The sequence below is a fragment of the Corapipo altera genome, unplaced genomic scaffold, assembly GCF_003945725.1.
Source record: "Corapipo altera isolate COAL_440 unplaced genomic scaffold, ASM394572v1 1, whole genome shotgun sequence".
Lineage (NCBI taxonomy): Eukaryota > Metazoa > Chordata > Aves > Passeriformes > Pipridae > Corapipo > Corapipo altera.
In genome coordinates, this window is record NW_020884873.1 from 42,767,525 (window position 1) to 42,781,772 (window position 14,248).

At 39.6% G+C, this 14,248-nt stretch overlaps 1 protein-coding gene across 1 annotated transcript; it reads left to right on the forward strand.

Annotated features, from left to right (window-relative positions):
* The first annotated feature begins 41 nt into the window (after positions 1 to 41).
* CAV2 (caveolin 2) lies at positions 42 to 9,120 on the forward strand. The gene is made up of 3 exons (XM_027665017.1): positions 42 to 240; positions 365 to 552; positions 7,574 to 9,120. Exons 1-3 carry the CDS (start codon positions 91 to 93, stop codon positions 7,722 to 7,724), a joined length of 489 nt encoding a protein of 162 aa, XP_027520818.1. The 5' UTR covers positions 42 to 90; the 3' UTR covers positions 7,725 to 9,120.
* Positions 9,121 to 14,248: the final 5,128 nt, after the last annotated feature.

A 14,248-nucleotide genomic window follows, 5' to 3' on the forward strand; every position in this document is an offset into this window, starting at 1 on the left:
GCAGCCCCGCTCCGCCCCGGCCCGGCCCGGCGGGGCCGCGGCGGCGGACGGGGCAGGGCCGGGCCGGAGCCGCGGAGCGGCGGCAGCGCCATGGGGTTGGAGACGGAGAAGGTGGACACCCGCATCTTCATGGACGACGACAACTTCCCGCGGAGCGGCGGGCCCGTGCTCTCGGAGGCGGAGAAGTGCGCGGAGGACGAGCTGGACCGCGACCCCCACGGGATGAACGCCCACCTTCAGGTGCGGGCCGGGCCGGGGGCTGAAGGGGCCGGGGCCGGGTCTCGGGTCCAGAGCGAGCGGGGGGTCCCCGGCGGGCTCCCCGCGCCCCAGCCCCGGGTGACGGCAAAGCTGCCTCTCGTTCCAGCTGGGGTTCGAGGATGTGATCGCGGAGCCCGAGCTCACCCACTCCTTCGACAGAGTCTGGATCTGCAGCCACGCTCTGTTTGAGCTCAGCAAGTACGTGATCTACAAACTCCTGACGCTGGTCCTTGCCATACCCCTGGCCCTGGTCGTGGGGATCATCTTCGCGGCGCTCAGCTGCCTGCACATCTGGTAAGCCCGTGTTGTGTCTGCCGACAGCTCCGCAGAGCTCTCCTCCTGTAGCACGCTTTACTGCCCAGCCAGCGATCTCCGTCTTTACAACCGGTAGTCAATTAGCTGCTTTATTTTTGAAGGGAGAGAAAAGAAAACAGTGTTTTCACTGTGATTCAGTTCCCTGCCTTGCTTTTACCAGCAGTCTGTCGTGACTATGTAAGCTCCTTGGGACAGAGAGCTCGTATTGCCATTTGGATGGCACCTACAGCTATGCATTCCAGCCTTGGCTGGCTTCTGGAGTAATAGTAATGACTGCGGTTTTTTAAAAAACGGAAGTACATAATTTATTCAAAAGTGTATTTTAAATGAAAAGGTAGAAGTATTACTAACACCTGACATCTCTTTAGTACAGTTACCTCTTTCATTTTTTTCCTCGCAGACTGAAGAAAGCTTTTGAGGGCCCAGCTCGCTCCTTGTTAGTGCCACAAAATGTACTGTCACTGTCTTGCATCTGGTACATGGCTATCTCTAGATGCAGTGCCCCAAAGCCCTTCCACCTAAGCAGAAAACCCTGCTGAGCTCAGAAAAGCTGCTTCTGGCCATGGTCCAAGTTCACAGACAAATACAGTGGCCCTCCAAGTCACAGCAACCTGATGTACTTTAAATATAATACACTGGCAAAATATTAGGGAAGAGTACCTTGAGACCACAAAGGGAGATGACTGTGGAGAAGATAGAAAGGCAGGGAAAAGAATGAGATTGGGGAAAGAACTGAGAATCCAGCAGGCTGCAGAGGAAGGCATGATTGCAGATCATTAACATCATTCCTGCAAAACAGGATTTTCCATATACATGAGTTTTGGGCAAAGTCTCATTTGACGTGGGTAACACTGGAATCATGAAGAAGTTGTTAAGGAAAGCAAAATACAATACAGTGACAGGAAACAAACTCAAAGCACTACAAATACATTGATTATCTGAACCGTAATGTCAATCTTGTGGATGCAGATTTCAGTTTTTGAAAGTGAAATGGAAGTTTGGCTTGATGACATCATCATTACCCACTTTGAAAACCAATTAACTTGAATTTTGGAGCATAGTATTTGCATAATACCCAAAGGAGCTGTAATGCAGTTTAGAGCTGCCCACCTGTTACACCTCTGGTTCCCAAATTGTTATGAACAAACAGTGCATAGTGTGCCCAGATTTTTAGGTCTGTCAGCTATCACTGTGCCATAGTGTACAGTGTGACTGCTTAAGGGTACAGTGAGTATATGTAAGTTTCCAGTAGTGGGACATCTATGGAAAAATTCATCAGTGTCAAATTTATAAAAACTGTAGTACTTTACTGTGCTTCACAATGATCTTGTATCCGGGTTTCACAGACTGGATACACAGACATGAGTTTCACTGATCCAGGACTCAGAGGTCAGTTTCTATTTATGCAAGTAGTCCCTAGTGACTGTCTCAGGAACTGTGGGTTCTCAGTACATCTGAAATAGGACTGTCTGAATGTGGCACTTGATTTGAAAAGTTTTCCCCGACTTTCTGTGAACACCCTTGCTTCCTCAGCAACTTATTTTCTTTCCCTGCATTTGTTGTCACTACAGAAGGGATCCCTCCCGTTGATCTTCCTTGCACCTGGGATGGGTGTGAAAGGATCATGTAATTCAGTAGTACTATCTACACCTCCTTGAGCCCCATCCAGTGCTACCATCCAAAGCCAATAGTCTCATCTTCCCACAAACCCAAGCTGGATTTGTTTCAGAAAGAAGTGGAACACAGAAGTGGAACACACTGAAACTAAGTTGGCTTCTCTGCTCTTATTAGTGTTCCAGATTTCATGGGAGTAAGAAGTTCAACATTTCTGCATTTAAGAGGGTAGTGCAGGAGTAGTGCAGGTACAGAGGCCCTAAACACATGGTATTGGCTCCCTTGTAGCCCCATGGGGTCTGAAAAAAAAGTAACTTCTTGTTTTGTGGGTGAAAGGAAGGGAATTCCATTATAACTCTGTGTTCAGCTGTTTAAATGTCATGGGAAAACCCTGGGCACACCCTCCCAGAAGGCTGCCACTCAGAGTCTCTGTGCCTCACATTCATCATCCAAACCAGTGAGATGATGATGATATGGCATAAGGGAACCTTTCCTGAGGCTAAATTCAAAAGTGTTTCAACAACTTTTGGAAGTACTCAAGTACAAAGCTCTGTTGATTGTCACACATGTTGCAGTTGCATGATAAAATCCACAGAAGTCTGACTCAACATTTCTCATGCTCAAGGACACCTTGCAAGTTGCCCCCCTCATACATGATGGTAAATGTTGTCTTTCACCAGAAAAATGATTGCTATAGAAGGAAGCAAATATGTGAGTCTTCCTGAAGAGCAAAAAGGAAGCTGAGTAAGAAATACGTAATAACACTTTAATTTTCATTTTAACCATGAAGATGGAGCATATTCTGTTCCTGTTCTCAAACTGTCTTCTTGAGCCAGAATCTGCTTTTACACTACCTGGTAAAAGATACTTATGAGCTGAAACTGGGCCAGCTAGCAGGTTGGTGATCTATATATAAGCCAGTTCAAGGAAGTCTGCTTCACTTTTCCTTTGCAGATGACTGTCACTCTCACCCCAGACTATACATGACAGAAATTTCCAGACTGAGCTTTAACATCTTTCTGTGAAAATTAGCAAGCTTTTAAATATCTCCTTAGATTGCAGCTGTTAAAGTTATTGGTTTTTGAACATGAGCAGAACACTTGTGGTTTTTCAGGCAGCACATGCAAACCCATTATATTTATTATAGATCAGTGGCTGATTCTTGTTCCAAGCCACATGTTTGCCACCTCTTGGAAATTAAAACTTGGATTTCATATATGCTTTTTTGTAGTCTTAGCTGAATAGTTTTTGAGTATGTTGCATATTGACACTAGTAATCAGTGGTTCATTTGAGGATCCATAGCTTGAGTCTGGGATCTGAAATGGACTGTAAACCACAAGGACTCACACAGCTTTATACTCTTACCATCTTGTCTTGAGCTTCCATTCACGGTGCTAAGATGTAGCCAAGGGCTTCCATGCAGAGAAGCACATATGGACATGCATAATTTCTTACCTTTTTTTTATTCCACAAGTTCATTTACTTAACTTACTACTATCATACTCAACTCTAAAAGCATCTCCCTGCTGACTGCCTGAAATCAAAATTAATTATAGTGCAGCTATGCCATGACGACCTGGTGGTGTTGCACCTTATGACCTCGTGGTGTTGCCTTGATGCCTCTTCTCTGATGTCCAATACATATCCCTTGGTTTGTGAAGAGGAAGTAGATGGATGTTCTCTTGCTTCCTTTATAGTAGTTTTATCTTTTCCAGTGTACCCAGGTCCTGGAATAGATAATGTTTGGTTATAATGCACTTCATATACTGTGTAGTAGTTGTGAAAGACTTTGGTGGTTATCTGTTGCCTCGCTCTTCCCAAGGGTTGATGGGACACAACAAGACACTGTGCAATTCTAGGTGATAGTTAGCCATCTTTTCACAATGCTTGCTTGTATTGTAGAGCCATACAAGACTTCTGATTCAAAATCATGATGTAGTATGTGTGCATACTTGTAATTAGGTAATTTAAGCACAGAAACATGTGGGATCTGAAAAATAGCATTGACATGTCTGAGGTTCCATTTTGAAAAACATTACAAGAGAAGATGCGATTGTTCACTTTGAAGCAGGAATCTGAACTAACAGTGCGTGACTACTCCAACCTCATTGCCCAAGTATTTGACAAGTTGATTTTCCTTATTAGTGGGAGTTAAAGTGTGCTCTGCCATTTCCAAGAGGTGTTTGGTTCTTGACAACATTCACTCAGGAATTAGGAGGAAAAAAAAGAAATGTGAGTAAAAGTGAGAAGGTTTGAAGGGTATGATTTTGTAGATGTCATGCCTTGAACGGAATGAAGACAAAATAGGATAGGATGGGAAAAAATGAGGTAATTTGCTTTTTTCAGTTCAACGGTTCCTAAAAGATACAATTCATTCTACTTAGTGAAAGGATGGGTGTTTTATAATAAATACATACATAGCAAGATTCAATGAGAGGTCATATAGGTAGCTGTCTTCAGCTTAGATGACAAATTCAACAGAGCTTTCACTTTCTTCCCAATGCTGTACTACATGGTAACGCTAGTAGTACCAGTATTTGGCATCAATGTTGATATCCTTGGGATATGCTACCTTTAATTTCACTGTTAGACATTATTCAAGCAAGCAGTTACCACATCTGTGAATAGAAGTGCAGACTGGAGTAAACCCACAGCGTTGTGAGTAAAGAATGTGTATGTTATATTTGTCAGATCACAAAACAAATACATGGCTTCTAATGGCATTTGGTTATTTATTTTTTGAGCGTGCCTGTTTACCCACAGAAGACACATTGCACCCTCTGATGATTTGGAAATACTGCATCATAGAATAACCTGTCCCATGCAGAACAGGATGCGGACTTACATACATGTAAATACATATATACACACACTCACATTTGAAAAGCTAGAAAATACCTTTTACGGCTCTCTTGGCTGTAAAGGATTTTCTTCTCTGAGGAAAGGTGTTTAATTGTTGTCTAAGTAGACTGACTTTTATTTTAAAATTGAAAGTTATTTACATTAATTAGCTTTGGTTGCTATTATGTCTCATGTATTGTCCCTGTGGTGTTGGCCTACATTGGTTTTTGCATGCATTTACCATAAAATTGGATAGCAAATGCTAAAAGATTATAAAGCATTACCAAAACATTTTAATGTTTATTTTCTTTAAAATTATCAATATAGGTTGAGTTCTGATACTGTGTGAATGACCCCTACAGCAGTTGCAAGTAGTATGATCACTGCATTTCCAGCCTTCTACATCCTTCTATGAAACTTCTGCATAGTGTGGTGTTTGTTTGGTTTGTATTTTGTGTAATCCTCTCAACAGAGGGTCCAGTAGAAATGTCAGCTTCTCTGCTTCTCCCCAGTTCAGTTAGATTTTAAAAAAAAGTCATGCCAAATTAATTTTAGATGACAGCAAAGGACAGTGACATAACTGAAACGGAAAAGAGTTCAAGTCAACACAAGCTGAGTAGCCATTTCTGGCATTTTCCCTGTGTTGCTTGGAGAAATACCAATTATTTTTTTCCCTTGTATTATTGATGTTTATCAGCTGTATTCTAACAGGTGAAGGCCTGATTTTATTCTCTAGAAATCATCTATTCTATATGCAGTGGTATTATAGGTGGTTATAAAGCACATAGTTTACAGTGTTCAGTTGAAAACTAGAGACACATTATTCCAGTAACCCCCACAGTTCTATATGGGGTGTATATTACTAGCTGTTTCAGCAGAGACAAAAGAGAAGGTTTTAGAAAAACTATTCTCGTTTAAATCCATCTGGGCTAGCTTAGACTGCAGCATGGACATACTAGTATATGGCTTGTATTGTGTGACAAAAGCTGAGAATCCAGTTAGATAAACAGTGAAAGTAATTAATTTTGACTCTGTGCATTTCTAACCTTCAACATTTTTGAATGGGTCAGGGTTTTTTTCTACATTGTTATTCTAAGAGGCATGCAATGTAAATGCACAGTACTTTTTTTTGATTTTTTCAGACCTATGATGAAATAGTAAATTAAATATTTTCTGTCATTCCCACCAAAGTCATTGAGAGTTTTGCAGCAGAATTATGTTGATGCAAGATTGGGAATTTAAATTTTGAATGCAACGACAAACTAGAACAGAATTTATTACCTTTATAAAAAGAATCTATAGCTTCTTTTACCTAATTAAGGAAATAAATGTCTTCTATATGGCACAGAGATTCTTTTAAAACTTTGCTCTAGTACCACTTCAGTATTACATAAGTTATTTATACATTTAATTTGTCTGCACCAAAGTAAGAACATCCAGCTTAGTGAAATGACCAGGGGTTTAGGCTGGTAAATAATTAAGAAAGGAGAATAACTTAAAATAGTATGGTCAGTTATCATGTACCCACTGGCCTTCGTGAGCTGCCCATATGTGCAGTTCAGGCTCACCTGCTTTGTTAGTGTGCCTGGCTAAAGGCACCACTAAAGACATTGCTTTGGAATTGGCACATATGGAGTGTTGCTTACCAGTTGCTTACCAGTGCTCAGGAGATGAAAGCACAATACTTTCAAGTATGCACCCTGAGTAAATAAGATGATCTTTTCCCCTGAGGAGGCATTTTGACCTCATTCTACATTAATTTCTCACCCACAAATGAAAAAATTTACAGGATCAGCCCATTTTTCTGCAGTGTGGCATGTCTCTGTACTGTAGTATTCTGATGTAACTGAATATTGCTTTCCTTTTCTGTTTTATTGTAGCAACTTGTAACAGGGATGTTAGGTTGGCAGGATTGAGACACCAATGGTGATGTGCATGTGTGCCTGTGTATTTGTGTGGGGGGGAGAGAGACAGATAGGGGAAACACCAGAAGAGACAGCAGAGCAAGAACAGATTGTAAAGAGCACTGTTTTCAGTCAATCAAAGTGGGGAACATGGTGTTTCTGTCTAGCCCCAAAGACCCACATTCAGATATTACCACAGTGCAAGTAAGTCTTTAGGAGATGAGTCTGCTCTTCAGCCACAGTGGGTGGCAGCAGGGCTACAGCATATCATGTACACCAGCCCTGCCAGCAGCAGCGAGAGAACAGCAAAATATCATTATTCTAAAAGGCATGTAAAAAAATTTCTGACTAGGAAGCAGAGACATGATGAAAAGAAAGCTGGTGTCTCCTGTATTGCACACAGTTAATTCTGGCCTGAGGACCACATGCATCATGGTGCTTCTGCATGTGCAGGTATGAGGCTGTAAGCAAACAAAATTGATGGAGAAGGACTGCAAGAGAGTGAAATCAACTTGTTTAAATATTTTGATTTATAAAATCACTTCCTTTGCCATAAGATGTCACACTTGTGTTTCATTATCCTTATTTCCCCCTGCTGTAGCAGCACCAATCTTCACATCTTTAATTTTCTCTTTTACAGGATTGTGGTGCCCTTTGTGAAAACCTGTCTCATGGTCTTGCCTTCAGTGCAAACTGTATGGAAGAGCCTGACAGATGTTTTTGCTGTACCGTTCTTTCAGAGCCTAGGCCGATGCTTTGCCATGGTTAATATACGCCTGGACCAAGAGTAAACATCAGGGATGTGACATTGCAGTAGTCAGGGCTGGTGTTATACTTCTTTGCTAACCTAACGTACAAGCACTTACCCTTCATTCCAAACTGTTAATTACAATGGCTGGTTTAAGTGGGAACATGCTATTTTTATTAAAACTCATTTTTTATCAGGGAGATCCGTTTAAGAATAAGTAGGCAGTTTTCATAGCTTGCTGTTTTAACAACAGTGGTTGCAGAGTATATTGGCAACACTTTATTTTAATGGTACATTGATTGCTAGATTACAGGAGAATTCTCATGGAGGTTTAACAGCCACCACAGTGATAATGATTGGCATTATTACTATAAATATTTCAATGAATAGGCTGTCATACCTTAGACAAAACTGATCTCTAGGGTTTCACATTGACTTTACTGCAGTTCCACCAGGGATCATTTTTGGCTTCACTCTGCAAAATGATAAACACAGTCCTCTGTTATCAGCAGTTAAAGTGAATGTGACTCATTGCATAAACATACAGGGAAAGGAACTGTTGTGTAATTCTCCTATATTGAAGGTGAGAGGGAAGCTCCCTAGAAGTTTATCATTTAAAATAAGGTGTTAGCTAATGATTTGTAACATCAGCTAATCTGTATATTTTATTTAATGAGAGGTTAACTTTGCTGTATATTTTGTACCTTTGTAAATTACAGTTGATTGGTTTTCTTTGATGCATTATTTCTCTAGTATTTGAATTCTAACCAACGTATTAAGCAGCAAGAGTGAGATGCTGCAAAAAATAACTTTAAACTAACTTAATTAGATAACTTAAGTAAATTTTGTGCAATTCTAGTATATTAATTATAAATGATTGCGTGTAAAAGCAAAAATTATAAGTGTTTTCATACACAACTGTGCAAAAGAGCTGGAAATATCTGTTTTTGAGAAATGGTTTTTATTAAAATGGGGTATAGTAAATGCAACCCTGCCTATTTCTGTATATTATTGGTGTGAACACTGTGATATTTAAAGCAATAGACACTATGTTAGTACTTTAAGTAGGTAGCAAGCTCTTAAAGAAGGCAAGTGAATGTAATTGGTATCCTTGTCTAATTCTCCTAACCTATTGACTTGACTCTCTGTGTTGCTTATTTACTACTTCAAAGCCTAACTCTCCCAAAAAAGCCTTTCTTTCTTCTGCACCTAGGCAGAATATGACATTTTAAATCAGAATAACAGAACGTATGCAGAGGTACCTTAAAATTACATTAGCCTTCTGATGGGCTTATGCTGCTGCTTCCTTTAAATACAGATGGTAAGCTGCAATTGTAAAATGTTTGTATGATTTAGAATGCTATTTTCTAAAATGATGTCTCAAATTTCTTATCAAACACAAGATATATAAATAAAACATCAACCGTTTCCCTTTTCGACTTGATCTTTCTTTTTTTTCAGATTTATCAGCTTTAAAAAAAAACTCTTAAAATGCCAAACAGCATAGAGTACTATGCAGTTCTTCCAAAATATGTGAGAGGTAAAAAAATGGATAAGCATCAATACAATTTCACTATTATCAACTGCATTTAACATGTTTATAGTAGAAAATTACGTATCTCTTTGTGTGATTAAGCCCATACAGAACGATCTCTTTCTCTGAAGCAGGTCTCTGCAGAATTTTGGCAACATTCAAAAAAATGCTTAATTCTTTTTACAGGCACGTGTTTTTTTTACAGATGAACTGCAGAATTGTCCTTTTCTTGCTTATTGGCCTATTGAAGCTAGCTGACACTGCATATTCTTCGTACATTAAGAAAATCTTTGTATATTAAAAGTATTTTTAGCATTTATGACATTTATAGAGGGATTCATATGGCTTTCAAAAACTGGATCTTAATGATTAGTGCCCATGGAAACTTCCCTTGTTTTTTTTTATTCAGCAAGAAGTTAGCTTGTTAAAAATGGAAATAACTGTTTTGAAAATAAAAATTGGCCAGGCTAGACTTGAACTCTTTTGAGAGTTATTTTCTTTTACAGTGTCCAAGGATTTTTACAAAGATATTTTCCACTGAAAAATGTCCCCTTGATGAATTCATTTAAAAGAAAATAAATCTATCAGTACTAGTTCTTATGTCTAAAAGGAGCCCTATAAAAGCCTAAAGTCCAGATAGGAAGTTTTGAGAATGAGTCCATTCCCCAGAGAAAAATGTATCATTTTCTGTTTCGTACTCCTGGATATATGCATTCTGAAATAGGTTACTGAAGTCATTTGGCTCTAGCTACCTCAGACAATTAAGTGGAATGGTTTTGGTTTGTTCTTATTTTGATTTAGGCTTGTCATTAATTAGTCCTGCTCACCATTTCTCTAGCTGCTACAAGACTCAAGCAAACTTGTAATTAAATAATTAAAGCTTTATAAACTTTATAGCTGTATCTTTCTCTGGAACAGATGTGCTTTTACTATAAGAAAATACAAAATGCACAGTTAGACTTTGGGTAAAATATTAGATGTTTGGCCATTACATTTAATTTATCTATAAAGGGAGTGGAAGGAAGCATGAATATATACAGACTCTCCAATATTTAGGTGTGAATCTGCCCCAGGCAACTCTGGCTGGCAAGTATTCTCAGGATTTTGTGGATTTGACAATTCTGACAGATATCCTGAAGCTCTGGCACAGTTGATACTGTGAATAGTTTACAGCATTGTTGGACAACAGAGACTGTGTTGGCACTGGCACTGAACTGTGCACTTCAATGTAGGAGTAGGCTCCTTATGTTCATCTCCAAATTTTTTGAAATGTGGACAAACCATCCCAGCTGATCTCTTAATAGAAACTTACAAATGAGAATTTAGACAAGAAGGGAGTCCAGAAACTTAGTCTCATTGTCTGCAACAAATGTAGGAAAATTTACACCTGATTCGGGTCATCTACTTTGATGCATCTTCTCTATGGAATGTAGAAAATATAACTCTTAACAAGAGTAGACTTTACGTCATCGTGGTAGAGCTATTATGAATAATAAGACATTCCAAATCCAGCCTGTGTCTTGTTATTGCAGACCTTGGATCTACAATCATGAGCTGGAGACTCAGTTCTGACATGCAAAATATTTCAGCATTTTGTTTTTCATGAAAATCACAACTAACATACAGAACTAACCCTGGATTTGTGTTTATGGGCTTTTTTCTTTTAATTTGCAAAGAAGTTTAATCTGCTTCCTTACAAGAGTTGTTTCCTAAAATCCTCCAAATCTGACTCTGGAGCATTTATACTTGTACCTTATGTTTCCCCACCCTACTTGTTCACCATATAAATTGAAGTAAATTCTTAACAGAAACTTTAATGTATTAGTAAATGAAGAGCCTGTTCCCACCTATCCAAAAAGTTCACTTAGGCATTCACTGCCTAAAAAGTTCAGAACATCCCTGCAGCTCTGGGACCTCAGACCACACACTCATATTTAGTGGAAGCCAAAGAATGGCAAGTCCCTTATTTTTACAGGGTGTGATCATTCCCCCACCTGCAGAGATAAAACTATTGTAGTTATTAACTCTCTTTTAAAAAGACATGGAAAAATACATGTGTTTGGGGTTTTTTAAATAAAAATGCAAATGGAAAAGGGTCAAACACCGGACACTTTACCAGTCTTGTTTGTTGTCTGTCTTTGCTCATAAAAATTACAGTTAAAGGCCTCCAGTGGGTATGCTGAACCAGCAGTTATGCATTAAAAATAAAGGTGCTTTCTTCATGCAGGGATTTACCAATTAGAGGTGAATTAATAAAGGCTAATTTTAGCCTGCTGACACTAATCTTCCTAAGCTTATTGCAACAAAAAGAAAATGTCTTCTGAGAGGCAATTCAGAGGATCTAAGACAGGTTTCTGCTCTGAATCATCATCCAGAGAAGACACTCTGCATTGATTAATGCAAAATGTCGGGCTTGGCTTGGCTTCTTTCCTCTGCTACATTAATAGTGGTATTTGATGCAGAAGTTGGAAAGACTCATGGAAGCAACTAGAGCTTTATGTAAGTAGCGAGGCAGGTTCTTTTCTGCATACTTCTCTCACAACTTGAGGCCAAGGGTGAGTGTCACCTGTGTTAGATGTTTTGTCTGTTGCCCGGGTTCCCCTTCCAGCTGCAAGTGGGAGAAAGAAAGACCCCTTCACATAGCACTGAATCAAATCCTACTTTAGGCACTTAAATTGAATAAAATGTAGAGATTCACACTTTTATTTCAAACCTCAAGGAAAGCTTGTCTACTTTTCCAGCTGCCTCAGTTCAATAAGAGTGGCTTTTTTATGCCATGTACCTACCTCATCTTGCTTTACTTTACACTATCAGAGCTAACACAATGCTACAACTATCAGATAGTGTTGACTATGAAATTCTTAGGTAACAAAGCTTGGTGACATTAGATAAGCCTTAAGGAGTTGGTATTCAAGTCCCATTAATGAGACTAGTTCTCACTAGTCTGATTTTTCTATAAAACACCTGAACACTTAATAATAAGGTAGAACCAACAGAATGGTTCAGAACAGTGTTGACATAGACCAGTGTTCATGGTCCAGCTCAGTAGCAAGAAATTTGATACTGAAAAGTGCTGAGAACCAAGTGACTTGATTTGCACAAGGTCTGGCAGAACTAAAGCTTCCAATCTTTGCCTCTGCAGCCAAGGCAGTTCCAAGGTATCTTGATCAAGACCTAGGACTAGCTCTAATAAAATATGTACACACCTACAACAACAGGATTGAAGTGAGAGAAAGCCAGGCATTTCAATCCAAAATTGTAATCCCTGCTCAGCTGCCACCCAACCAGGAACATGTCTGAACTCAGAAGGCACCTCCCTTTCGCATAACCCCTCTTAGTACCTACAGTTTTATTTTTGTCATGCCCAGAACTGCCCTTATTTGAGCAACTTGGCATCTTACATCTAAGCCCAGTCAGAATCCCAAAAGAAGGGAAGAGACTGTCTTAGACTCCTTAAAATACACTTACTGCACATCAGCATAATAAGGTACTTCCTGGAATATACTTTCCCAGGAGTGAGTCCATATGCATTGGCACATCTCAGGCAAAATTGATTTCAGGTTTCTGCAGTGTTGGTTTACTTCTTCTAGCCCTTAGGCTGTTGTGAAATGTTTTATGGCAGCAGCACGTCCACATAAAATGAAATCACTCCTAGCTAGAGGTTGTGAGAAGGAATGAATGCAAGAGGAGCTACCCATCTCTCCTGGGAAAAGTATTCCTTTGATGCCAGAAACAAATAGGCCAAATAACAAATGCATACATGAAAGTGCAGACCTGTATATTAGGGGCAAAGGACACCTATCTCCAAGGAAATGTTCTGATCCAGGGACTCACAATTTAAAATACAGAAATTCTCCAGAGACTGGGGACAGGGTGACCACTGTGAGTTCTCCAGGACTACAAGTCTATAAATAATAGAATGAGGAATACACTGGCCTGCACGATAAACCCATGCTAGAGCTTGTTATCAGGCAGCAGGGCGAGGACAGTAGGATGGCTCAGAAAAGTTCGGTGCCAACAATTCTGGCAGCTAAGGCTTTCATCCAGCAAAACATAAAAAAAATGCACATAAAATTATGTAATTAGGCAGTAGAACAGAAGAGACACAAAAAAGCAATGATCTTCCACTCCTAAGCCTCAGGTTTGTAAGTGCTCTGCATAAGGCAGGCTGCTAACATACAGCCTCTGTTATCTGCAGCCTTGTTGCTGTTGAAACTATACATAAAGAAAACAGTTTTCCAGGACTGATTTTGATCTTGCTGACATTGGAATATATCAGGAGTATTGCTAATACCATAACTGGAATAATTACACAAGCTTTAAAAAAAGGGGAGTTGAGGATGGAGGAAGAAGGAGTGTTTGATACCAGACAAAGACACTCAGTGAGCAGTCATCCACATTCAGTTCAGTTTTGTGACTCATTTTCTGACACCACGTATTTTTTCCAACCTTTTTTTTTTTTTTTGCACTGGCTTTTTGGAAGACATGTTTACTACCCATACTAAAACCTTTCCTCTTCTCAAAACAGAAAAAAACCAGATCATAACTCGCACACAAATTGCTCCATGTTTAGAGCAAGTTCTCAATTAAGGTAATTCCAAGGTTTGAAAGTTCAGTTAAAACAAGACTTTGGAGCAACAAAAACTTTTTAAAATTAGATATGAAATGCCTAAGGCTAGTGTGATGGAGAAAGAAGAAAGTTAGTGAGGTGGCCAGTGTTCAGCAACTAAAAGACACAGCAAAGCTCCATGAGAAGACTGTTTGGGTGTCATTTCCAAGGCCAGGTTGGGTGTCTACAATCTCTGGCAATTTTAGGACACCCCTGGATAATCCATTTATAGGAACTGAGAAGGGAACAAAAGTCTTTGCACTTTCAGAAGTTCCCTGCAGGGTCTTACCAGGCCCTTTCCCACTGAGCTATACCCTTATTTTGAATGTTATAGGAATTCCTTGTAGAACTCCTGTGTTCACCCACACCAAGTCTCTGGCTGCTAAGTTTGTGTGCATTTCTCATACAGCTGTGCTAGAGGCAA